Source organism: Penicillium digitatum, chromosome 1, assembly GCF_016767815.1.
Source record: "Penicillium digitatum chromosome 1, complete sequence".
NCBI lineage: Eukaryota > Fungi > Ascomycota > Eurotiomycetes > Eurotiales > Aspergillaceae > Penicillium > Penicillium digitatum.
The window spans coordinates 335,718-361,174 of record NC_089384.1 but is presented as its reverse complement, the minus strand read 5'-3'; the positions used below and the strand labels follow the sequence as shown (position 1 = coordinate 361,174).

General features: G+C 48.1%; 10 protein-coding genes across 10 annotated transcripts; 6 read left to right on the top strand and 4 right to left on the bottom strand.

Annotated features, from left to right (window-relative positions):
* Positions 1–2,354: 2,354 nt before the first annotated feature.
* Positions 2,355–2,966, bottom strand: Pdw03_2436 (Terpenoid synthase; the record flags this gene model as incomplete). The annotated part of the gene is made up of 4 exons (XM_066100191.1): positions 2,355–2,581; positions 2,642–2,660; positions 2,718–2,844; positions 2,896–2,966. 4 exons carry the CDS (start codon positions 2,964–2,966, stop codon positions 2,355–2,357), a joined length of 444 nt encoding a protein of 147 aa, XP_065955591.1.
* Positions 2,967–5,897: 2,931 nt separating this feature from the next.
* Positions 5,898–7,374, bottom strand: Pdw03_2435 (Protein mitochondrial targeting protein (Mas1), putative; the record flags this gene model as incomplete). The annotated part of the gene is made up of 4 exons (XM_066100190.1): positions 5,898–6,214; positions 6,283–7,113; positions 7,188–7,257; positions 7,339–7,374. 4 exons carry the CDS (start codon positions 7,372–7,374, stop codon positions 5,898–5,900), a joined length of 1,254 nt encoding a protein of 417 aa, XP_065955590.1.
* A 1,018-nt stretch (positions 7,375–8,392) lies between these two features.
* On the top strand, positions 8,393–9,061 carry Pdw03_2434 (Cytosine deaminase, putative; the record flags this gene model as incomplete). Its single annotated transcript, XM_014681692.1, has 3 exons — positions 8,393–8,551; positions 8,649–8,914; positions 9,040–9,061. The coding sequence occupies 3 exons, from the start codon at positions 8,393–8,395 to the stop codon at positions 9,059–9,061; spliced, it is 447 nt and encodes a 148-aa protein (XP_014537178.1).
* Positions 9,062–9,208: 147 nt separating this feature from the next.
* Positions 9,209–10,478, bottom strand: Pdw03_2433 (Uroporphyrinogen decarboxylase; the record flags this gene model as incomplete). Its single annotated transcript, XM_014681691.1, has 4 exons — positions 9,209–9,279; positions 9,340–10,263; positions 10,334–10,375; positions 10,424–10,478. The coding sequence occupies 4 exons, from the start codon at positions 10,476–10,478 to the stop codon at positions 9,209–9,211; spliced, it is 1,092 nt and encodes a 363-aa protein (XP_014537177.1).
* Positions 10,479–11,601: 1,123 nt separating this feature from the next.
* Positions 11,602–13,189, bottom strand: Pdw03_2432 (WD40/YVTN repeat-like-containing domain; the record flags this gene model as incomplete). The annotated part of the gene is made up of 3 exons (XM_066100189.1): positions 11,602–11,971; positions 12,026–12,703; positions 12,753–13,189. The coding sequence occupies 3 exons, from the start codon at positions 13,187–13,189 to the stop codon at positions 11,602–11,604; spliced, it is 1,485 nt and encodes a 494-aa protein (XP_065955589.1).
* A 310-nt stretch (positions 13,190–13,499) lies between these two features.
* On the top strand, positions 13,500–14,508 carry Pdw03_2431 (60S ribosomal protein uL10; the record flags this gene model as incomplete). Its single annotated transcript, XM_014681689.1, has 2 exons — positions 13,500–13,552; positions 13,623–14,508. The coding sequence occupies 2 exons, from the start codon at positions 13,500–13,502 to the stop codon at positions 14,506–14,508; spliced, it is 939 nt and encodes a 312-aa protein (XP_014537175.1).
* A 5,551-nt stretch (positions 14,509–20,059) lies between these two features.
* Pdw03_2430 (Fungal transcriptional regulatory protein, N-terminal) lies at positions 20,060–20,615 on the top strand (the record flags this gene model as incomplete). Its single annotated transcript, XM_066100188.1, has 3 exons — positions 20,060–20,127; positions 20,188–20,362; positions 20,415–20,615. 3 exons carry the CDS (start codon positions 20,060–20,062, stop codon positions 20,613–20,615), a joined length of 444 nt encoding a protein of 147 aa, XP_065955588.1.
* A 112-nt stretch (positions 20,616–20,727) lies between these two features.
* Positions 20,728–21,911, top strand: Pdw03_2429 (c6 zinc finger domain containing protein; the record flags this gene model as incomplete). The annotated part of the gene is made up of 3 exons (XM_066100187.1): positions 20,728–20,893; positions 20,944–21,836; positions 21,885–21,911. 3 exons carry the CDS (start codon positions 20,728–20,730, stop codon positions 21,909–21,911), a joined length of 1,086 nt encoding a protein of 361 aa, XP_065955587.1.
* Positions 21,912–21,939: 28 nt separating this feature from the next.
* On the top strand, positions 21,940–22,317 carry Pdw03_2428 (uncharacterized protein; the record flags this gene model as incomplete). Its single annotated transcript, XM_014681688.2, has 1 exon — positions 21,940–22,317. One exon carries the CDS (start codon positions 21,940–21,942, stop codon positions 22,315–22,317), a length of 378 nt encoding a protein of 125 aa, XP_014537174.2.
* A 623-nt stretch (positions 22,318–22,940) lies between these two features.
* Positions 22,941–24,608, top strand: Pdw03_2427 (ASST-domain-containing protein; the record flags this gene model as incomplete). Its single annotated transcript, XM_066100186.1, has 2 exons — positions 22,941–23,562; positions 23,620–24,608. The coding sequence occupies 2 exons, from the start codon at positions 22,941–22,943 to the stop codon at positions 24,606–24,608; spliced, it is 1,611 nt and encodes a 536-aa protein (XP_065955586.1).
* Between the last annotated feature and the right edge of the window lie 849 nt (positions 24,609–25,457).

The following is a 25,457-nucleotide window of genomic DNA, read 5'->3' as shown; positions in this document are numbered from 1 at the left end:
GATCTGCAGCTGGTAAGGGTGGGATAGCCGTTACAGTTATCTCCGCTACACGGACTACATCGCAAATTCTCCGTCTCCTCGGAGATGCTCTTCGGTATCAGCCCTGTCTTGCCTAGACGGGATGGCATCTAGCTTGTTTGATACGAGAATGTTGCCATGTACATCGACTCTTCATCCAGTTTGTCACTATCATGGGGGTTTGGCTTTCGTGATTTTAGTGATTTCTCCCCCTTACCGCTAATATTACAGTTTCGTAGTGATCGCTTGGCTTGGGATTCTGATTTCTTGATCTCGAGTTCCCGGTGCACCATTACTACATCTGGACACGGGATCTTGTGCATCACTGGGAGTCTACCCCCATCTCTTGTGTTTGTGTGACTGACGACTCGACGTGCTCGACGTGCTGGCTGTTCCTCGTGTACATACATGCATATGCAGGGGTGACTGTGAAGTTGCTCTTGTCGGGAAACCCGAGGAGATGGCTCGAGATCATTGCGTGTTACAAGCATCCCTGAACCTACCAGGCCACTTTTTTTTGTACCTAGCACTCCTAACCTATGCCCCCTCACTGAAGAGCTGGCTTGATTATGAAGTAGGATTCAAATTCTGCCGGATAGCAGAAGCCACAGAATTTATTCCGAAGCATCTCCGGCCCTTTTGACAGTATCGGACCCAAGCGCCACGCCAACAATTACAGCACATTGGCGTTGTTCTAGAACGGATGGGTTCCGATACCGGTGAGCTCGGAGCACTTGGGCGGAAGGACAGATAGATGCCTTCCTGCCTGGAGACCAAAGTAGGGATTTCGTTTTAGATAAATAACACGGACATGTCGCAATCTCCACAATCTTTGTAGTATAATGGGATCAGACCCTTCTACTTATCAGCTGGAAGTCTATACAAAGTAGAGCCTATCTCGAGCGCCAAATTCCTTGGTAGAATTGTGTGACACGATCGTGTTATTTCTCCATTAAAGGCTGGACATGGAAAAGTGTCTGTTTGCCCTTTTTTTACGGCCTTTAATCTGGGTCCCTTTCATCACGTCTTCTATGAGCGTGTTCAACCGCAGGCTCACTGAATAGATATTAGGGCTTCTTCCCAGGGGCAAGGGTAGGAAAAGAACCAGAGAGAAGAGAGGGGCGAGGATGGCGAACAGGAGAGTGGTTCAACTCAACGGTTAACCCTTTCGGTCGAGACCAGTGTGGTAATGAAATGCGGATTTAGAATGGGCTACTTGTCAAAACTCATGGGGTAGTGAAGACTATCTCCGTTTCGAGGCCCAATTCTTTACGTCTCATCTCAAAATCGATGCTGTAGAAGTGCTTGACCAAAGTTGAGTGTCACGTTATGAATACCGAAATAAGACCCCTAAAAATGTATCGATGGCTCTATCCGGTCCAGCGAGCTTGATGGTTATTTCTCTCCCCCTGATCGACCATAGATTGATTCACATCTTCCGGTTGTCAACAGGGAAGATGCAGGACTCGTGTCCGATGGACTTCTCCCCCCTCATTCCCTAGGTAGCGCGTCGTCCTGAAACTAGTGATCTTCTTGTCAGCGCGAAGTTTCCATTTAGACCTTCGAGATCCACTTTACCTCCAATGTAGATTTCCTAATACCATATCTCGCCAGAGATTAATAAACTTCAACACCTGTCGATCGGTCTCTTCTCCCCAGATAGGCACACTGGCTAGCACCGTATACCACTGCTTATAGCAATCAATCAGCATCTCACCCGCTTTATCCACAGCCTGTTGTGCAGAGATCCCCTGTTCCATAAGAACCTCGATTAGGTTGAGGTCAGTTCCTTCTTCCTAGACAGGAGTCTTAGCATGGGAGAGCACATCTAGAGCACTGGGTGCCTACCAAGTCCCTTCGATAAGAGACAATGTCATTGGCGCTAATATTCATTAATCTTCTTTTTTCCTTTGGGTTTCCCGAAGAGCTCTAGGGTTCAACTGACAAGATTAACATGTCGGTTGAGAGATTGCTCAACCCCTGAATGGATGAATGGCTCTGGACATGTGGCGGAAGTTCAATGCCTAGAATAGCTCTAGATGACGAGGTCAATATGTTGAATACGACGTTGAATGATCCCAAGAGGAACGCACTCGCAGAAGGCAAAGGCTGAGCTTGCGCCGACAGTCTTCCTCCGAATTTGCAAGTACTTTTGCACATCGCGTGTGCATGTACGTAAATCACCTGTATCATAGATCTGTTGGATTAGTCCGCAAAAGATATCTTGATGTGTTTCTTTCAACCGCTGTTGTGTGGCTTATGATGCGAGCGTGTTAGTTCAGAGTGATACACCAAGTATATCAAGTCAATCGAAATGTCTTCTTCGGTTCAACATACTAGGAGATAGGGACTAGTGTATTCTTATTAGCTAGGGCTTTACAGACTAGGGGAAAAGAAGCATTTGATACCTTTTCTAGGCGGCCCCAGACCCGCTGGAATAAAAATCCTAGGGGATCTTCGTGCATCGAGACCGATGGCCACGTTCCATTCATGATGGCCACAACCTTGCTGATTTCTTCTTCAGCTCCGATGGGGTCATCCTTCAGATGCCCGTCGTCAAATTCTAGAAGTGATAGAATATAAGATGGAGTTTCTTGTACAGGTCACGAGTGATGCCACTCACGGTCATCGAATAGAAACAACTATAGAGCCGACGTCAGTAGAGTCAATCATCCTTCGCAATCTGGATACTACTCTACCCAGTTGAGCCAGTCTGCAAGGATTTGCAAGGCATCCTCGTCGCAGGATGGTGCCCACATAGCAGACAAGCAAGCAAAGTCAATCTCAGAGAACTTTGCGGCGTATTGGTCATCTGCCTGGAGGGCCCTTTGTGTAGCGTAAGCCTGGGTCTCTCCCTAGTTGTGTCTGTGTGCATACTTGACAACAAGCGAATCGCCTTTGGACTTCACACGGAGGTAATTTGGGTTTATAATCGGCTCAACGGCCATGATAGAGCAAAACAAGTCTGGCAAATAGACTGAACGTTCTTCATGGTTTTTTTTGGCAGGTTTCTTGGCGACATGCGGGGGATCAGAGGAATTAAATTGCTGTGAGAATATAGGTGGGCTTGGATCAATTGGCGGAAGATCAGACGACGCCATCTTGTTCAGTAGTCCCCTGTTGGCGGGACTTCTGGCCAGAGAACAAAATGCCTCTGTATGCTAGGAGCTGTTTTTCTCCTGTAGAGCTTACACAGTCCGTTTCCCCATGCGGATCTTGAAATGTATGTCAACAGCCGTGCGGCAAACTGGCGAGACCAAGAAGGATTTCCCGGTCTTTATTCATGTTCTACAGAATACTGAGGTGGTCTATGATAAGGCAGGTGGACGCATCAAATCACAAAAGTAAATAAAGGGAGTAGCACAAATACTGCATAGCAGAACTTGGGTAGTACAAATTGGAAGTTTGCTTATCTCACCAGACGGGAAACGGTAGTCGAAGCAAATGCATAGCGCTACATTTAGACCATCATGATGAACCAGCTGTATGAGTCCGCTAGTGGTCAACATATACAAAGCTGTCTTTAGCAAACTCCGACGAGCTTTCTGCACAAGTCCATTCGCGGAAATGATACTAGGAAGTCAGGCCGTAGTTAGAAAATCTACTTGGTCTTGTTCACCCAAACCCACCTATTTCCTTATCGATTAGAAAGGTAGGATCGCTCTCTAGAGTATGTCTCTTGTATCAATAAAATCGTAGCTCCTAGGGCGTTTTCGATTTAGAATAGGCGCTTATAATCTATCCCTCGAATCGCTATTACGACTTACTCTACTTGACCTTTTCTTCTTCTAGGTCTACGTAGGGGTTTTTAGTTGTCTATTCTAAGCAAAGGAGTCATTTCGTTTGAACCTAACATTAATGATATTTCGCTTTTAGTTTATAGTATGATGTCTAGAAGTACTGATAAAGATAGTGCCCACTTTAAGGATAGATTCTTTAGCTCTGGAAACCGTGTAGTTGCGTTGAAGACAAGAGAACTTATCCACAGGTACTAGACTGAAGTGACAGAAATCTAAGGTTACAACAAGGTATGAGATGATCAACGAAGATGCACAACTCTCCCGCTCTCTAAACCGACAAAAACTGCTCTTTGTCTAATCTCTATGGGAAAACGGACAAAGCTAGCTAAATTTAAAAATAAGAATTGCACTCTATACACTCCGTAGAGCGCGCCATAGTAGCGGTCCGACTCTTTTCCGGGGTTTAATACTAATTTTTAAACCAGAGGTTGTGTTGCAACATAGGATTCGACATTGTATTTAACTAAAAGACGATTGTTCATAGGACCGGGGAGTAGACGTAAACCAATATCAAGGAGGCAAGATGGAGGAAGTTGGGAGAAACAACGTTCACAATATAGCTGACACCGCCTTAAGCGCTCATAACGCACAAGCTATCCGTACTACATTATACTAAACCAAGTGAGCGATTATGGATATCGATCTTTTATAGAAATCCATAGAAACCCATGAAATTCACAGTCGACTTTTGTGTTGACTAGATAATTCAGCTAGCTACTAGGTTGCCTTTAATCTTTAGCGTCCCTGGGCCTTGAAACCTTTGGGATAATCCGCCCATAGAAACTTTCAGCTACCGTGTTCTTGATCTTCACCTTATTTCATCAAGACGCCTTTGATATACAAAAATTAGAATCGTAATTCGTGACTACTCTGAACACTATATAAATTCTATTACCGAGCGTCTTCTTCAACAAAGAAAAGCCCTTTAACAAGCGCCTCAGTACAGCCCTCGCTGCGCGAAGTTCACATCCACGTCCCGCACCGAATAGGATTTGACTTTTAGGCTCAAAAGCTTGCGTCTTTCTATAGTTTGCCTATTATGCGAACTCTCAATGACTATATAGCAAGTGAATTTGATACCCGATATCGAGGCTTTCAGGACTCTTATTGCCGAGTTAAGGAGCAACCGTAGCGTCGCACCGCAAACGTAGCATATTCTGATTTTCCCTGAACAGCCCACAACTCACCACCTTAATTAGCCAAAAGACACTATTTATACTACCTATTGCACACTGGTCAACCTACCTACCACTCAAGTTCAAGGAGTTCACAAGACGACCTTGGAAGCCAGTCCCACAACAGCACAGAGGACCTTGGAGGACTTCCAAGGAAGCTGTCTTGTCGCACTCCCACCTCCTTCTCTTCACTCTTACGACTACACGTACGACTGACAACAAGACGTCGCATTTTGAACAAACCATCCGTAAGATGAACAAATGCATTGAAACGAAAACACACAATGTCTATTCAAAGGTCATCATCAGAGTGCGGGCTAACAAAAAAAAGCACGAAGCCATCGTGATCACGCCGCGACCCCTTCCCAGAGCTTCATCCTAGAAACAAGCCAGCAGGGGCAACAAAAATCTTCAAGATCCGTTCGCAGGAGCCAGGCCCGCAATTGTGGTCTCGTATCATCCATCTTCGGTTCATGACCATTTCCCACCGTCAGCGCAACTCCCACCACATAAACCCCAGTTCCCATGGAAAACATAAAACGGGCGACAAAAGTGAAAAAGCAATGGAAAAAGCAAGGATCAAGGACCCGAAACGTGTATGGAGAAGAAGAAGAAGGAAAAAGAAAAAAAAAAAAGAATTGGACAAGGCGAGGGGTTCGAAAGAGATTACAGGAGAATTTGGGAAATGGAACCCGAGAAGACAAAGAGAAAAAAAAAGAAAATGATATCTTCCAGGTCTTCGGAGGAAACGCCATTGCAAAGCATAAGAAAACAAACAGGTTCCCCGCGTCAAATCGGGGTCAAGGAGAAGGGGCCCCCTTCACATGGTATCATAAGCGAAGTCTTCATCATTGGCCTAGCATCAACCCCCATTTACCGCATGGAAATAGTTTCCGGAATCCTTCTACTGCGAAGCACATTGCACCCGCTCGGCACCGCCGGGCACGTCATCCTCATCTTCCTCCATGCCGGCCGCGGCCGCGCCGTGGGCGCGGGCCTGGTCATGCTCGTTCTCAGGGTCCTCAAGCTCGAAATCTTCGACCATAGCGTCAGTCGGGGGGACGACCTTCTCTGAGCGAGGAGGAAGGACCTGCTCAAGAAGTTCCAGGTTCTGGAGCTCGTCCTTCTTGGGGAACTTGACATCGAACTTGATGTACAGGTTGCCGTGGTCGTGGTGGCGGAATGAGGGCATACCCTGGCCGTGGATGACCTTAATGGCATCTGGAAATAATTGTCAGTTACAAGTTTCACGAAGCTTGGACGGAAAATTTTTTTTCAAAGTCACATACCAGGAACGATGACCTCGCCAGGGGCGATGTTCACGGTCAGCCACCGATCATCGAGGTGCTCAATGTGAATGGCACCGCCAGCAAGAGCGGTAAGCAGGTCGATCTCGGCCTGATAGAACAGGTCGTCGCCCTTGCGCTGGAAGCGGGCGTGGGGCTTCTGCTCAATCTCAAACACGACATCGCCGGGCATGACACCTGGCATTTGGTCGCCCTCGCCGCGGAACTCAATCTTGTGGCCATCGCGCACACCTTTGTCGACGTGAACATGAAGAACTTTGCGCTCAACGACGGTCTTCTTTCCGTTACACTTCTTGCAGCGATCCTTATCACGGACGATCTCGCCCTCGCCGTTGCAGTCGGTGCAGACGGTCTGGAAGCGCTGAATCATGGGGCCCATTTGGCGCATCATAGTCTTCATACCGCTACCGTTGCATCCCGCGCACTCCTTAACAGCGCCCTCCTTTCCGCCGCGGCCGTCACAGCCACCGCAGATGACGGACTTCTGGAGCGCCAACTTGGATACCTTACCCTTGTAGATATCCTCGAGATTGACCTTGTGCACGTGGTGGATTGTGCGGGCCTTCTTCGGGCCTTGTTCACGCATGCCGCCGCCGAACATTCCACCGAAGGGGCCACCACCGCCGCCGCCGCCGCCGAAGAATTGAGAGAACAAATCTTCAGCGTTCATGCCGCCGCCACCACCGCCGTGCTCCAGGCCCTCCTCACCGAGTTGATCATACAGTTGACGCTTCTCGGGGTCGGAAAGAGTCTCGTAGGCGTGGGACAGTTCCTTGAACTTCTCTGCGGCATCGGGGTTGCCGGTGTTCTTGTCTTCATGTGACAAAGGGATGTCAGCTGAGTGTTTCCACATATGCTATATCGGAGTTTCCGGGATTGGCACATACCAGGGTGGTACTTGAGAGCACCCTTCTTATAGGCAGTCTTGAGCTGAGCCTCAGTAGCGGTGGGAGCGACCTGAATGAAAAGAAACATCAAGTCAGATTTAAAGCCCGAATCAGACGGACTTGGAGATCAGCCAAGTATAGTATAACGTACCCCGAGGATGTCATAGAACTTCGTTTCCTTGACCATTGTGAAGTATGCGGGGAATCAAGAGGCGTAAGAAAGGATATCAATATTAGGAATTCTCGTAGAATCCAGAGATGAAGTGGGAGAATGGAGGGGGAAACAAAGGCGCTGAAAATTTAAGACAGCTTTTATAAGAGAAATGCCAAACGGACAACGATTGCGGGTATTTGAAGTCCTGGCTGGATGGTGATGAGGAAGTGGAGGAGGGGGGAGAGAAAGGGCGAGATGGTTATCTGAACAACAATAATCGAAGCCAAAAAAAAAGGCTGAGTAACTTTTTAACCCCAGGCACCTGTATGGAGTTCGTAAAATTACCCAATAAATTACCAGGGCAACTGAGGATTGACGATTTGACACTAGTTTTCTTTGCCTCGCTTTGAAGGAGATTTTGCTATTTTTAATCCAGTGTTGTCGAATCGCTTTACAATACGAGCCATTCTTCATCTTCAGTTCTTCTGGTGGCTTCTATGTACATCGCAAACTGGCCCGAGCGCTGATTCTACGGGATTCTGCGGCCTTCGATGGTCTTCGCGAGTTTTCTTCGCGCTTCCATTGTTTTTTTTTAATTACTGCTAACTAACAGGGTATATTTCGTCGGTCAGGCACCCAGATATAAAACATACTGAATACCTGAAGAAAGATCCTTTTCTAATATTTATTCATTTGGCAATCTACTAGGTATTTAATAAAAGGGTTGTGAACGGGTTGTTGTATTTGTAACCTGTATACTCCGTACCATCCCTGTAAATGTACCAGTAATTCACAATGCAGAAAATTTGAACCATCGCCACTAACAGCCACTCACCAGCCACATCTCTTCTCTTATCGATAAGCTAAGAGGCGAAGAGGGAAAAAGCTCTTCACGGTCCACTCGGTCCCATCGTCAATTAAGGGGTTCGGAATTCTCCGATTGTGCCCTGGAGTACGGAGTAGATTTCCGTACTCCGCGTAGATTTCCTTATCTTGCCCCCTCTTTCTACTCCGTAGCCCGCACATCAGCTCAACTACTACACTCTCCAAAATGGAACAGGATCCCGGATTCATTGCCGCCGTCGAAGAGGCGAGGCAGGGTCTCTCTGAAGGAGGTGTGCCAATTGGTGCTGCTCTGGTCTCGAAGGATGGAAAGATCCTTGGCCGTGGTCACAACATGCGTGTCCAGAAGGGAAGCGCTGTCTTGCATGTCAGTATAGCTTGATAAACTCCTATTGACATCGATTGTCGATCTTTATCTATATCCACTATGAGAGCGTTCAAGACCTACCGCTAATACCCCCAAGGCCGAGATGTCCGCCCTCGAAAACTCCGGCCGTCTTCCTGCCTCTGCCTATGAGGGTGCTACCATGTACACCACCCTCTCCCCCTGTGATATGTGTACCGGTGCTTGTATCCTCTACAAGGTGAAACGGGTTGTTGTTGGTGAGAACAAGAGCTTCATGGGTGGTGAGGAGCTTCTTCTCAATAAGGGCAAGGAGGTTGTTGTCTTGGACAACGCCGAGTGCAAGGAATTGATGACCAACTTCATGAAGGAGAAGCCGGAGCTATGGTATGTCTTTTTTGGTGGTCGGTGTATCGCAATGCGCAAAGCGGCTCTCGGTCTGCTCGCAGTTGCCTCGAAGATTGTCGACTGTTTCATGATCATCAATACTAACTGTAGTGTCCACTACACAGGAACGAGGATATCGCTGTCTAATTTCACAAGGCCTGCACGTATCATAGCCCTAAATACCCCGAGAATTGAAAATATTCGCGCCCAAGTAATTTGTTTTAGGTCCAATGCGGTCTTCTAATCTGAGTCGGGAAAGAAGCCGACTGCTTTCAAGATTCAAGAAACATACAATCATACGGTCAGGCGGTGAATCTCTTCAAAGAAGAACTTGAGGTTCTCGGGATCGACGAATGGAGTGACACCTACGTTGAGAGAGAATTAGTTCAAGGATACGCAGCCCCAAATTACAAGGGTCGACTTACCGTGGCCCAAGTTGCAGATCCATCCCTGTTTGCCCTTCTTGAATCCCTCAACCATGGGTTCAACGGTGGCAGTAATGGCCGAGGGGCCACCGTAGAGCATGCCGGGATCCGCGTTACCCTGGATGGTAACACGACCGTTGGCAATGCGCATGGCCTCACCGGCATCGTGCAGCCAGTCCAAGCCGACAACATTGTAGCCCGAATCGCACAGGTCATCCAGAGCGTACCAGGCGCCCTTGGCGAAGACGGTCATAGGGACAGGCTCCAGACCCATCTCCCGCAGCCGTTTGGGGAGGTTGGCGGAGATGTAGCGCAGATAAGGAAGCGAGAACGACTTGAACGAGACGGGAGACAGCTCGCCGGCCCAGGAGTCAAAGACCTGCACCAGCTGCGCTCCGGCAGCAACCTGGAGCGCTAGATATTCCACGCAGATCTCGGCAATCTTCTGCAAAAGAGCCTGCGCCTCGATGGGGTACTTGTAGACCCATTTTTTAGACTGCACGAAAAGCTTGCTGCCACCGCCTTCGACCATGTAGCACAGCAGTGTCCACGGTGCACCACAGAAGCCGATCAGGGGCACCCGGCCCTTTAGCTTGAATCGTGTAAGTGTAATTGCCTTATAGACGTAGTCCAGCTCTGCTTTCACGTCCACCTCCTTCGCCATCACCTTCTCGTACTGCCCGTCTGTCGGGGAGTCGAGCGGCTCAGGGAAATGAGGTCCCTTCTTGTCCAGCATCTCCACGACCATACCCATAGCCTGAGGAATAACTAGGATATCGGAGAAGATAATTGCGGCATCGATGAGACCTTCATAACGCTCAATGGGTTGGAGGGTCAAGGTTGATGCGATTTCGGGTGTGCGGCAGCATTCGAAGAAGTCACGGCCGGCCTTCGCCTCATGGTATTCGGGGAGGTATCGACCAGCTGTTGAAGAAATAAGGAAATGTCATTCAATTGTTCTTGGGGGAGAGGTGCACAAATGAATCTAACTCACCCTGTCGCATGACCCATATCGGAGGACGCTCCACCTTCTCACCTGCGATCGTCAGCTTCGATTAAAACACAAAACGTGCAGTATACATACCCCGTGCAGCCCTCAGCAGCAAATCGTTTTTCAAAGGCTCGAATTGTTCCTGCATAGTGTTGGTAGAATATACAAGTGGGATGGAGGGGAAGAAGTGGGATTGCAAGAACCTTGGAAGGTTCTCCGGGTACCGCGGCCCGTGAACATCGGGAAATACAGTGGCAGCCCTTCATCCCTGTGCATCCACAGCTGCGTTTTCTTTCCGAGATTTCTTTTGAATTTTTTGGGCCTTCGTTAGGTTCTTTCATGTCTAAGGAATATAGCTGTAATCCAAGGTCTCAGATCGATTGAAATGATTGTGTGTTTAACCATGGACATCGCCGGCACACATTGTTTGCTGTTAGACAACTTGTTCTACTAGAGGTTGACCTATCCGCCCTTCTTGTTGACTAGGACTTTACTCCGAGAACTCCTACTCTCGGTCAAAAATATAACGCTGGTATGATATCCCTATAATTTCCCCGTAGATCAAACACCAATTCTTCGGAGCCCCCGAGAGCTTCAAGATGCCTCAGTCCGCTCATAACCACCATGAGTCTAACTATCCGATTGGATGGGACCATCCGCGGGAGATGCTTAGCGGATTAAGGCCACCGTGATGAATCATTATATTGTTCCAGCCCCTTAGGACTATCCTATCAGGGTACATTCTGACTTGCTACCCATGTGGGCAGTTTACTTAATGCGTGCTCCGTAGATAAAGAAGTAACTAGGTCCCCTCTTGCTGGCCAAAACTCTTATTTCAAGGGGAAGATCACACATATCGCATCCTAGAACATCTTGCGACTAGAAATATCCGATTTCTCCCCATTGATACTGGCAATTCTATGTTGCATGATTGAAAAGAATGTGTTTAAGTTGAACAATCGACATATGTAGAAAAATAATAGTTATCTTCAGCAGCATCCTGTATATAGTGTTTTCGTAGTTGGCTTGGATCTATTTGATATCACTCCTATCTTCGTAGGAGGAGGCGGAGAATAGAAAAAAGGCCGTGAAAAACCTTCATTTTGTTGAAAGGTTTTAGGGATGTGTTTCTATCAGGATAGGTGAAGTTTACCTCCATGCTTCCCCTCCCCTTCTGAACGAATTACAATGAACCTCGGGAGACTGCTGCATTAAATATGTCTATGGAACTTCATTTGATTATTTGCTGTACATTCATCAAAAGCTTGCTTTTATTCGTCATAGTCATCTCTCTTCCGCAGGTTGCCCAAATTGTACATGGAGTCATTCAGCTCTTTCTGCTGTTTCTCCTCTATTGTCGTAGAGAGACTTGATGTGCCTTCGGAGTTGATGTTAGCGACCATGGAGTCTTCCACAGGAGCCCACTTTCCGGAACTGAAGCGGAAGGCTTCAAGCGGAGGCTGGGAAGAGGACCTCCAGGCACTTATCGAATCGGATTCCCGCAAAGTATCCACAGCAACAAGAATTGAGCCTCTTGAATCAAGGCCAATCAGTGCAAGAACGTTTCCTGACAGTTGGAGGGTATCCTGGTGAGTTATCGAGTTGTCGCTTTTGAGTGTGTAGCAAAGAAGCTGTGCAGACCTATCCTCAATGTTAGTAGAAGTATAAATAAGATTAATCGTGATTGGAACGTGCCCTTCAAGTGCGACGAAGATAGCCTTCACAGGATCCGCATTGTCTGCGGTAGGCTTAAGGGAAACATCCCAAATGCCGCGCACGGTGGTTTCTCCTTCTGCCCCAGGGAGCTGAACTTTGTGCAAAATCTGGTTCTCGAGCCAGTCCCATACAAGCAGATAATTGTCGCCACCACCCGAGACAAGAACCTTGGGTTCGAACGAGGGGACGCACAGACTGCTAACAAACGAAGTGTGGCCAAAGCAAAACTGCTCAATGACATGAGCTTGGGGAACACCACGAGAGACACGGATGTGCTCATCACGATCCGCTGTCAGTATGTAATTCCGCTTGCCAACAGTCAAGTCCGCAGGCCGGGTGACGGAAATCAATTCCGTCAATAACGAAACGTGACCGATTATGACTTGGTGCTCGAAGTTCAGAACAACTCGTTCCGCTTGATTGGTCTTCGACAGAGCAGCCTGTCGCATTTGTTGTTCCAATGATTCAAGGTTGCGCTTCGTGTGCACCGTGAGGTTCGTAGCAGATGGCTCATATGCTTTGGCTGGAGCCTGGGGCTTCACGTATTCTCCACTCGGAATCAGTGGGAAAGTGTACACATCTCCGAATTTGTCACCCGTCAAGATGTTGTTCTCATCGGGAGTCAGAGTAAGCGCAGAGAGCTTCTTGGGCATTGTACTAGAGATGATGAGTTGGCGAGCTTACATTTAGAACATTAGTCACTCACCGAGCACTCAATTGCTGGAGTTTCCCTTCGGCATCCAGGTTCAAGACTCGAACACACTTGTCCTCGGAGGTCATGATCACTACATATTTACCGTGGGCAACAGTCAAGAGAGGAATGTTGGTCCAGGAATTGGAAGCTTCTCTCTTCGAGTCCTTAGGGGTTGACTCAGATTTGGCATCCGTCTGTTCTTCGGAAGTCGAAGACAGCTTCCTTCGCTTTTCTGGGGGGCCTTGGCTTTCAGATGCGGGAGCTGCGTCAGAGCTTTTATCCTCCGCATTGGCATCTACAGGCTGAGGCCACACATCCAGGCGCTGGCCATTGGACGCATGGTAAGAGTAAAGATTGCGACCAGCAGTGGCGATAAGGATATCCGATTGGCCTGCTGACTGCCTGTTGACGTATCGCAGACACTGGAATGGGTGTTGGAGACCGGCCATGATGAAGGGCTTTGATTCACAGAATGAGAACAATCAATCAGCCCGCAAATTTGACAAGTGTGTCCTACTTGTAGTCAAGAAGACAACAAATAACAGAAGTTACAGCTCCCAAGATCCCTCTGATCGAATTCCGGCCATGTCTGTCCATCTTGGGCGGGTCCTGCTTTTGCATCACGTGACCCACTAGCGAGCGCACCACCAAAATTGATTTTCCCCAACTCGGCAAGCTCTTCTTTTTTTTTCCTTCTATTCACCACAACAACAACAGACTTTCCCTTAAACAACCTATCTTCACCGAAATCAAGAAGAAATGGGGGGTAAGTCCGCAACCAAGACCGCTTACTTTGAGAAGCTGCGTACTCTGTTAGTTCCACCATGATGTCGCCCGGCAATTGACACACCTCGAAATTTTCTAACAATCTTTCTATTACAGTCTCAATGAGTACAGCACCATCTTCATCGTTGGAGTTGACAATGTCAGCTCTCAGCAGATGCACGAGATCCGTATGGCTCTCCGTGGTGAGGCCGTCGTTCTGATGGGTAAGAACACCATGGTTCGCCGTGCCCTCAAGGGTTTCGTCACCGAGAACCCCGAGTGGGAGCGCCTCCTTCCCCACGTCCGTGGCAACGTTGGTTTCATTTTCACCAAGGGTGACCTTAAGGCCACCAAGGAGAAGATCCTTGCCAACCGTGTCGCTGCTCCCGCTCGTGCCGGTGCCGTCGCCCCCGACGATGTCTGGGTTCCCGCTGGTAACACTGGTATGGAGCCCGGTAAGACCGCCTTCTTCCAGGCTCTCGGTGTCCCCACCAAGATCGCTCGTGGTACCATTGAGATTGTTTCCGACCTCAAGCTCGTTGAGGCTGGCAACAAGGTCGGTGCCTCCGAGGCTACCCTTCTTAACCTGTTGAACATCTCTCCGTTCACCTACGGTATGACCATCACCCAGGTCTACGAGAACGGTCAGTGCTTCAGTGCCGATGTTCTTGACATCACCGATGAGCAGCTCTTGGCCGCCTTCTCCCAGGCTATTGCCACCATTACCGCTGTCTCCCTGGCTGCCAACTACCCCACCCTTCCCTCCGTCATCCACTCCCTCATCAACGGATACAAGAAGGTCCTCGCTGCTGCCATCAGCACCGACTACAGCTGGGCTGAGATTGAAGATCTCAAGGACCGCATCGCTAACCCCGATGCGTACGCCTCTGCTGCCCCTGTCGCCGCCGCCGCCACCTCCGGCGGTGACGCTCCCGCCGCCGCAGCTCCCGCTGAGGAAGAGGAGGAGTCCGATGAGGACATGGGCTTCGGTCTCTTCGACTAAGCGCATCTTCTCTGGGATACGAATGCCATGTATTAGATTTACTTGCACCGGAGCTTGAAATAGCGACCGGGAATGAAACAACATGTCTTGGCAATGGATTTCCTTCGGAAACCTAAGACTCGTATAATGGACGTAGCTACGCCCATTATTCGTTCCCACAGATTTGGTGAGTTTTGAGTTGTCTTTCCCTTTTCTTCATTCCCTTTGCACCCACACCACCTCACATCACCCTGGCGGATGATTATAAATTTTTAACCCCGAGCATTTACGCCCCCCTCCGGGGCGCTCTGAAGATTAAAATAATGCAACAACAACACTCTAATTTTTTGATGACGCCATGCCATTACATTCACACACGCTTTTGCTTTGGACTTTTTGACTACCTCCATTGCAAACAACTGCTAACTTGTGACAAGATTACAGATGCTCTTCAAACGACCTGCGATAGTAGTGCCGATATGTTGTCATCGTAGACAATTGTGTAGTTGAGAGGCTGTCTGAAATCCAGTTCGCTATCTCGATTTGTGCAGCTGCCGTAATAGATGGTTGCTCAATGAAAAAAAAAATCTTCTTCTCCAAACTATTGTGCAAAAATAGTCATTTCGAGTAATCGTGGCAAGCCAAGCGCCCACCCAGCGGATAGCAAAATGGAGGACTAGGCAACTTTGGTATAGCAACTCCACACAAAAGGTGCACGCCCCTTCTTCAGACCATGCTTAATTGCACCACGACCTGCTTTGAAGCACCCGCTTTTCTATCCGACGCCCCGTAGCCCACTCTTTTGATGACCTTTTCGATGTCGACCAGAAAGGTCCTCGAGGGAGTGAACATCTCTGAAGCTCATACTCTTTTTGCCAACGGCCAAATGGAAGACATCCCCGTACCGCAGGTCTTCGGCGCGTTGATCGAGGTGGAACTTTCATACTAAATGGAATGAATATCTTCAAGAATAAAGTCTGGAGCAGGCATGAGATTCTATGGATGAGAATTGTCGCAACTCAGTTTGCCATGAGCCCCGGAAGACCGTTGATGCTCTTCGTCGGATCAAGCAGGGTCCTTTGGATCTTTTTATCGGTAAGTACAATGGGTGCAAGGCAGCAAATACGTTAGATCTACGGACTAGGTAGTGGGAGCCCTACTGGGCATCCGTCAAAAATCAAACTCGAACATCCTTTCGACATTAGACGTTTGATTGGTAGATTTCCCGTGCAGGTCGGAATCTTTTAATTTTTTATTTATAGGCACGATCTCACAGGCCCATCCACTTGACAACAGAGTTTTCCACACGAGTTACCTATCAGAAGCAGGTACTTTTGCTTCTGTTCGAAAATCTCATACTTGGTTTTACATTTCTCTATCGACGGAAGATGCCTGATCCGTGGTCGGTGCGTCTACCCTGCTACGACAGCCCGAGCGAGAACTATGCTAATGTCTGCACGCCACTGGAAATAAACATGGCATTCTTTCAAAATCACACAACTCATTGATCACAGAAGAAGCTCTGAACTACATATTAATAAGGGATGACAGATGACTACTTGTATTGGTATTACATGCCAAAAGGCAAAGTGGCGTGCATGTATCAGCAGAGTCATTGCCCGGGCTGTCGTAGCAGGGCAGAGCCATTTCGGTCTGAATTACTTGACAATAGCGACATGCTCTTCAATCAAGGGTGATTTGCATCGCAACCAAATCGTTTTAAAATCCACTCCTAGAACTTGGGGCATCGTTTGCTGAGAGTAGTCCGGCTGGCTACCTGGATCTTGGAAGGCTCGCAAAGCCCAGAACACGGCCTGGTTGCAATCAGAACCATCGGAGTAAATGAACACATACACGACCTGTATGGTCTACCCTACCTTTGTCTTCTCAATCCAAATCAAGTAGTACTCTTGGCATCAAGCTTTTCGGCCGCAGCAAGTCTTCCCATTCTTTCCAGCCAGACCCTGAGGTCAAAGATACCCTCGCTTAAATCATTTCGATTCCCTTTGAATTTGAAGGTATATCCGACATCGTCTGCTGGCACGAAGACCAACTGGTCCGTCGAACGATTTCGGGACAAGCACCTATTTTCTATTCTTAAACATGATGCACAGAGGAGAAAAGCTCCATTAAAGCCCAGTTCAAGACGTCTTCATGTCTATAGAGAGTACGATGTCTTTCCTCGAAGCCTCAATCCGATTGGGAGACGTGGAAAGACTCAATATATCTTTTCACTGTAAAGAATTGGACGCAGGTTCGGTTTCACATAGTTTTTCAGGTCTTAAGGGGCCAAGGGACCTAGGGAGATCTATCACACACATTTTCCAATCTAGTATTCATTGTTGGTTGCAGAAGAAGTGTACACGAAACCTTTACATTTCACGTCGTAAGTAGATGCACAAAATGTAAAAAAAAAAAAGAAATTTGGATCACAGCCCCATTTCCCCAGCCTCACACACTGCAACTCCCAGGGCCCACTCAGATCTCAAGACTTCTGCGGCAGTAATCCTTGACCCTACATCAGGATGCAGCATCGCGTAAACCACGTTCCGGTGACGCTTTTAGATTTCGAGATGTTAGATCTGTTTCTTATGCCTAGCATCACTTGAAACGGTCGATCGATGTAACTAACCTTTTCAAGGGCCTGTATTGGACTATAACCATTATGCTCTAGACGACAGTGGAGGTAATCGGCAAAGGATTTGTCAGGATTCACTCTCTGGGCGCTGTGCCAGAGAAATTTGCCGGATCGAAGTAACATGCAGATTATTCCGCATGCCCATATGTCTCCCGCTTTGAAAGTAGAAACATCCTGATGCGTATAGCTTTGACGGTGAGATCCACGACGACTGGAAAACCTCTCGGGAGGAAGATAAGGAACACTGGAATCCGAGACCCTTTTCCTAATGTTCAGATTCGGCTTATCATTAGAATCCAGAGCCGAGTGAGCATTTGGTACCGAAGAGGATGATGTGAGATTGCCACTATTTGGTAGTTGGGCTAGTGCTCGAACTGCCTCTTCGTCTTCGCCAAAACCACCCACTTTCACTGCGCCCTGGGCTGTGAGGAGGATATGTTTTGGCCTCATATCGCCATGGATGATGTCAATTCCATGCAAAAAAGCCACTGCTCGCAGAATTTGTATAGCTAAACAATCCAACTCCTCGGTGGTCAGTTCCTCGCTTGGTTTCCTCTCTTGTGAAAGAAAAAAGTGTAGGTTGCCGCCAGCGTAGTATGGCATGATCAGACAGAGATTCCTTTGCTTATCACCGAGGATGTCAATGATTTGGGCAATATTAGGGTGATGGAAGGAGACAGGTCGACTCTGAGATGGAAGTGAACTGGCTGGTGGAAATATGGTGTTTTTGGCGTGGCGAAACACTTTGACGGCATAGAGTTCCTTGATTGTATTAGATGCAGAAGTTCGCCTCATTCTTCCCAACATATGGCTTTGCGGGGATCCGGTTGGCGATGTGGCTTTGTCAAAAAGTGGTATTTTCTTTTCGTATAATTCAACAGTGTTGGAGTCGTTGTAATGGAGGACTTTCTTGAATTTCCCATAATCCTCCATCGAGGTCGGCAATGCTCCGCCTGTAATGTTTTGCGCCTGATCCGACTCATCTGAATGCGTAGGCGTCTCTTGTGGACGAGAAGCGGTCGCAAATCCTGGAGAACCACACTCTCGTTCAGGTGTCAACCATCCCCACCCAGCTACGATCTTGGTTAGTCGATCGAGGATGTGAGGGCTCTCAAAATCCCCCGTCTCTCTTCCATCATCCTTGATCATATGGTGGATGTGATCTGACGTGGGGCGTGCAGGTAATTGGACATGTGCGAAGGGATGGTGTAAATGAATATCTTGAGAGCTCCTCTTTTGCATATTGAATGATGGCTCTTTGTGGAATATATTTCAGATCATTGTGACAAGATCTCCGAGAAGAGACGTTCGCCCGTGATATATGACGTGACTATGAATCGTCTGTTGTTTCCATGGATGACTCCCGAGGTCATCCATCGATATCAAGGTGTTGGTCATGCTTCGCCCACAGCTCAGTATCCAGACAACAATACACAACAGGGCACGTCGGACTATACCTTGTGAGACTAAGGGACTACAATGGTACAGACACTATCTGGGAATTATCTTTTGAAATTGTAAGTATTAACCGTCATTTCCGTCTATTCTAGATTATCTGCTGCCTTGTCTTCTTTCTATATTGTAGACCGTGCACTGGACTGATCCAAGAGGTTTGGCCCCTCAATTGGCTAGGTGCGTGTCTGCCTGATGCCTGTCGGCTTCTCAGGTTGTGGTATTTCGCCTCTAATCGTTTTTCTTATATCTACTAGTTCATCAACTGCATGTATCACAACAGATGCATTTTTCCCCTTGTCTAAATCCTCCACTTGTTCTACCGCCTTTACACGGAACGACAACTTCCCTACTACGTACGTGCGCAAGTTATGCCCAGGGTACGCAGCGAGATAGGTGCCATGCGATAAACCCCTTTTTTTTCGGATAACGTTGATACCTGAACGCCTGATTTTTTTCCCTCGATGCCGGATGGCAGAAAACCGAAGATTCCTAGTGAATCTTCGTTATGACGAATCCGAGTATAAACGAACAAAAGTTGGTGCACCAATTAATCCACTACAACATCTACAACATACGGAGTAGTTATAACCGAAATTGCCTCTTCATACTTTGTCCGGCATCTGAAATCAATCGATAACTTTTCCCACCCAACTTTCGTTATGTCAAGGTTTTATCACCTCACTTTTAACCAATTAAAATGCCTCGCCGATCGATCCTAATTTCCTGCAAACTGTCACTAAGAAAGAAGCGCCAAAGCAGCCCTTCAATCTCTGGTAGAGAGCTCCTTTTCTCGATTTTTATAAAACCTGGTGTAGACTTTGGTTCCTAGCCCTAAATTCTCCGTATTAAATTTGAAGTTAGGGAAGATTGTTAGGGTGAAATCCAGTGAATTAGCGCGCTTTACAAGCAGAACAGGTTTCAAGACTCGAGGAGGTAGGAGAGAGGAAGCAGAGAGATGGTTGTAGCTTTATTGAAGTATGGGATTGTATACAAACCGGATAGAAATCTAGCATACAGGACATTTACTAAATGAGGACAGATTTCCCAGTGTCTCGATTGATTCATAAGAACGAGAAGTTTAGTGTACAACCTAGATAGTACGGAGGCCTCAACTAATAAGTAAAGTACCTTGGTTCCGTTTTCTCAATGCATAGTTGCTGTGTTTTACGCGAGTGGTAATGTTATTGCCAGTTCGCGGTAGTGGCGCTGGCAGATGAGCTACGTTGGATGCCTCATCCCATGAAGCATTCCTCGGATGTTGCGAAACCACCAAATTCTCCAAGGAGGACCACCAGCTTTACGTGGTTCAGTTCAGTGTCGAGCCCTACGACATACAAATAACGACTGAGATGACTAGAATGGCGTGCGACAAACCAGTCCACATGAAGCTTAGTGCCATGTCTCCATCTCCGCTCTGGTGACATCTTCATTCTCATGGCCATCGATATCCTTTCTAAGTCTTTTGGTGACTGACAACACATGGATCTTCATTCTAGGAACGATGACAGACCTCCTAAGCGTACACGACAAGCCTGTGAACCATGCCGGCAAGTTCCCCGTTTCTGCATTGGCGCTGGATAGCACTGATACAAGCTGACATAAAGTAGCTGTAAAAAGGCCAAATGTACTGGCGAGAGACCGGCTTGCTCCACATGTGCCCGACTCAGACAGAAGTGCTACTATGCCGCTGAACTACACGGTCAATTAAGCGAGGAATCCCATGATGTTCTCGGACGTAAACGATCATCAGAGTCGCAAGATTTGCGAACCGAACATGAATTAGTAAGTTAATGCCGATTTCCAAATACGAAGAAAAAGACACCAACGTATCAAGCATAATCGGATTGAGTCACTAGAGTCTTCCTTAGCGGAAGTACTTCAGAACATAAGAAGCGGTGGCCAAATCCCAGGCCTCAGTGAGCTTATCCGACACTGGAAGACCGCTATATGGAGACAGGAGCTTTCCGACGTCGGTGTCGCCCCAGCTAATCACGGTCGCACTTCCGCCATAGCCCACGATTCTTGCACTGGTTGACAATTACCGCATGCACTGCGATTGCCAGCCTCTCCCTCTGTTCCGCTGCGACACGTTGCGCAGTTGCTTTCCAGACCGACACCCTGAGATTATTTTTAGCTTTCTGGCTCTCATGATTCGCTACTCCGACGACATTTGGATGAGGTGTAATGCCGTCCGGGAATCTGCGAGATATTCTCAAGCAGCACATCAGCTTGTCATGAACCGGATCACCGAGGGTCGAGTGGAATTGTCAACGTTACAAGCACTCTGCTTGCTTTCATTGACAGAGTTTTACAGTAAGAGCCCCTAGATCACTATCACGAGGTTCAGTGACTAAGTCGGCTAGATGCGGACCAAGTCAAGAGCCGTATACATAGCTCTCTAGCAATTACTCTTGCCAGTTGTGCCAACTTGAAAAATAGCGCTGAGAATTTTACGGGCGGCGTTGATGCCGAGGAGCGAAGTCGTTGCTATTGGAGTATTATACTGCTACGCCGCCTGCTTGGGGAGTCCACAACATCCCTCGACACTCAATATCGAAGAAGTCCATCATATCCAGAAAGTCCTTGCATGCCCCCGATGGCGGCTGTAAGCCCGGAAGGCCAGCGAATCGCTTCGCGTTCAGGCCTAAAAAGCGAGGGCATAGTTGCGACGGTCATAAAACTCAGCGAGGTCTGGTCGGCCACCCAAGACTACGTCCGCGCGCGTGGCTCGTCAGAGCCAGCCGTCGTACCTTGGTCCCCAGACTCCAAATATTCTGCGACCTTGCGGAAGCTCATGGATCTTGGACAAAAGTTGCCACCTCTCCATCGGTACCGATGTATAAAGCCCTCGTCTCTTACTGCGAATGATCTGGAGGAGGCTCGCGATTATTGGGCCCCTTGGTTTCTCAGTCGTTTCCTTTATCACACCATAATTTGCCTGCTGAATCATCCTTTTCTCATCACAATGCAGATGCAGGGCATCCAGGGCGTTTCTGAGGTCTTTCTTCAGCAAACCACATTCTCCATAACCCACCATACATCATGGTTTCTTCACTTCATTGCATTTCTAGAGGCTCGCCAATTCCGCATAACGGACCCCTTCTTTGGCTACTGTGCCGCTGTTGTGGCGACCATTCAGGTGCAGCAAAGCTTTTGGGAGGAAGGTAGATTGGGTCAGAAGAAGAGAGACAACTACAATCGATGTTTGAAGTTCATTCAGAAAATTGGTCAGGAATGGGAGCTTATGAATCGAATGGTAAAGATAATCATCAGATTCCGTGGGTCCCAAACTGATTTGATACAGGCAGATAAGCTCCAAACCCCTGGCTGAACTTGCGTCCAGTTCACACGAGTCCAACATGACTGGAAATGGCGTTGATGGCAACCTCAACATCAATGTGTCGGGCTTCCTTGACATCCTCGACATGTCTCGCTCATCGAGATTATCAGGAGGATCGTTCCATGCTGACTCTATTTTTGGCCCCAGCCTTTGTAGCAACCCATCTTCTGACTTTGTCAATTCCACCGGCTTAGTTCGTCTGCCGCCCATTACCGCTATGGACGTCGCTACGCCATGGAATAACATCACCAGTGATAACAATCTACAAAGCCCCCCTAACCCGGGTCCATACTTTGCTAATGAAATGACGGATGAGACGACAATGATGCCAGCCGTCGATTTCTTTGGTGCTAGTCAATTCCAAATGATCAATACGGACTGGCTGGGGAACACATGAGATCTAAGCGACACTCTAACGCCCAGTGGGACTATAGCATAAGATTTGTGTATCTCAAGTCCACTCCGACCATCCTAGCCCTTGCCTGTAGGCATCTCTAACTTGCGGACCCTCAGCATCAGCAATGTAGCCCGACTCCCCTGGATCAAAAGTTAACCTGGCCTGAACTTCATGATCAACATGAGCGTACTGAGACGGTCTATCACATGGACCATGTACTTGGAGAGACTTAATTTTCCCGATCAAGTCAAGAACTCTTAGCTGGGTACGAGTTGTGAATCTCTCCAAGTTTGAACTTTTCTCAGCCAGAATGACGCAGGGGAAAAGCAAAGAGATGAAGGAGTCCTGGAAGAGGCAACACTCTGGCTGAAGAGCCCCGAATTCTACGCCCTACTTAACCCCCCCCTTTTTTCCCTGCTGTTTTACCCACTTCCCAGGTGCGTCACGTCATCTTAAAATAAGTGGATTGGTGGGTTTCGAGCACGAAGTCGCCGTGATCGGACCGTATCCGTAGGAACCGCACGTAAAACTGATAGTAGCCCGACAAAATGTGTTTTTTTCTCATGATTTCTCACCTGTGACTGCTTACTCTCCAGCCTTCGGCCTAAATCAGTTGCGGTAGCATGTTGCCTTTGACGATTCTCGCTCTGGCTACGAGCTTAAGTCTCGTTTGTGCCGATGGGCAATTCCGCTCTCGTCCAGATCTTGCACCTCCAAAATTAAACATCACCATCCCCGCTACAGATGATGTGGCGCCTGGTTATATATTTATCGGCGCTTATCCCGGCTTCGAGGGCGCTCGTGCAGGCCCCGAGCAACCTGCCGGCTACATTTTCAGGAACAATGGCGACATGGTCTGGTCAAGCTTGGGCTACTTAGCTGGTTGGGTTGGAAACTTCCAGGCTGTACGCTACAAGGGCCAACCGGTTCTACAGGCTTTCCAAGGCTCCCTTGATCCCTTCCATGGCCACGGTTACGGCACTCCTGTTCTCCTCGACCAGTCTTATAACCAGGTTGCCAAGCTGCAGTCTCTAACCCACAAGCTGATCTCTATCCACGAGTTCAAGATCGTCAACGAGAAGACTGCACTAGTGGAGATATACCAACCGAAGGCGATTGACCTAACTCCGTATGGCGGGCGTGACGAGGAGGTGTGGATTGTCGATGGCGTTTTCCAAGAAATCGATATCGAGACTGGAAAGCTCCTCTTTGAGGGTCATACTCTGGATTTTGCTTCCCCTGCAGGTACTTTTTTACATCAAATGCGCATGCGGGAACATGTTTGCTTACATGCCACTACAGATAGCTATATTCCTCTTCGCTCTGGCCGAGCTTTCACTGGACTGAACGCAAGTGACGCTTGGGATTATTTCCACATCAACAGCGTCGACAAGAACGATGAAGGTGACTACCTTATCTCTGGTCGTCATATGAGCGCCCTGTACAAGATCAGCGGAAAGACTGGAGGCTTGCTGTGGCAGCTCGGCGGTGGCAATACCACGTTTGTGCACAACTTCAACTTCGGCTACCAACACGACGCTCGGTTTTTGAACCAATCGGCGGACGGTACTGTCGAAACCATCTCCTTCTTTGACAACTCTGCTCGCTCCGACCGTCAGCGAACCGGCGGCGTGGACTACCTACACCCCCACTCCCGGGCAAGGATTGTCCAGCTGAACCACACCGATGGGACTGCAATTGAGGTACAGACCTTCAATCCTCCGGATTTGCTCTCAGCCCCTTCGCAGGGCAATGCCCAAGTCCTCGAGAATGGAAATGTCTTCGTCAACTGGGGTCAGGCTGGCGCTGTCACTGAATTCACGGCCGATGGCAGTCCAATCTTCCACGCGTACCTTGACTCTGGCATCCTTGCTCTTGGTGCACAAAGCTACAGAGGCTTCCGCTACGAGTGGGACGGATATCCAAGGGAGACTCCTGCTCTGGTGGTCATCCAAGACGGCGACCAAACTGCGGCGTACGTGAGTTGGAACGGCGATACTCATACGCATTCCTGGAGGTTCTATACCCGGTGCAGAAGTGTTTCTTGGGGTAACAGTGAGAGGGTGAGAACCTACCAAGTTGGGGAGGTTGAGCGGGTCTCGTTCGAATCTAGCCTGGTGTTCTCCACTACCATTGCGCGGTGTACGGAGGAAGGCCAGGTCTTCGCAGAGGCCATCGACGCTAATGGTGCTGTTCTGGTTACTACTGATGCTGTTCGCATACAGGTCTCTGGCAAATCAGCGTATCTCAATGCTCAACAGGCTGAGCAGTATGCTGTGAGGGGTCTGTAAACTGAGGGCAATGCTGATGTACTTCTAGTCCCTAGATGCTTGTCCCAGTCTTACCACGTGGTTATGTTTTGCGATGTTCAATGTTACACTTTAACTGATCAATTGATTTCTTGAACATAGTCATTCCAACACTGTGCTCAATTTTAGCGTTGTAGCCTTCATGGTTCCAAAACAAGCAATGAATGATATGTGCTAACGTACCATACTGCAGTGCATCTCCGTTATGCGGAATCACGTTACCCTTTCTTGTAGTTTTCGCAAATAGCCACCTCATCTCTATATTAGGGGATTTGGGCAATTCCCTTTTTCCACCCTGTAATCAATTCGATCATCAACCTGGAAACTCGAAAGTGGGCAAGAAATAGCTGAAACAGAGAGGTCGAAGGCGGGCGAAAAACATGTGGACATTAGTTCTCAATTCTAGGATATCCGATCGTGAAACTTACAGAAAGTGTTAGCACTTCGTAGCTTTGTGAATTTTTTTGACAGGAATCTAAGAGAGGAAAAGAGAATAAGACAATTGCATTGAAGCTGCTAACTGCTGAAGGGGAGAAGAATCGGGAGAGAAATTTCAGTCCCGGCCAACACTGTCAGATGAGCATCGATCCTACAATATCTACCACCATTCTTCTAACGCAGGGTGCTGCCTGATGGGTGGATATGACATGGTTCAGGCCAGGACTCATCCGTATCCAGCGTTTGAAGCGAGTAGGAGAATCCTCGATCGGCATTCAGCATCTCGTAACGTTTTTTTTTTCTTCTAAAAGTTAGGTAGATCTATTCGACCAGACGACGGAGTCCAAACCCACATCCCGATGTAGATTACTGTGTTCAAAATTGCTAAGAAAT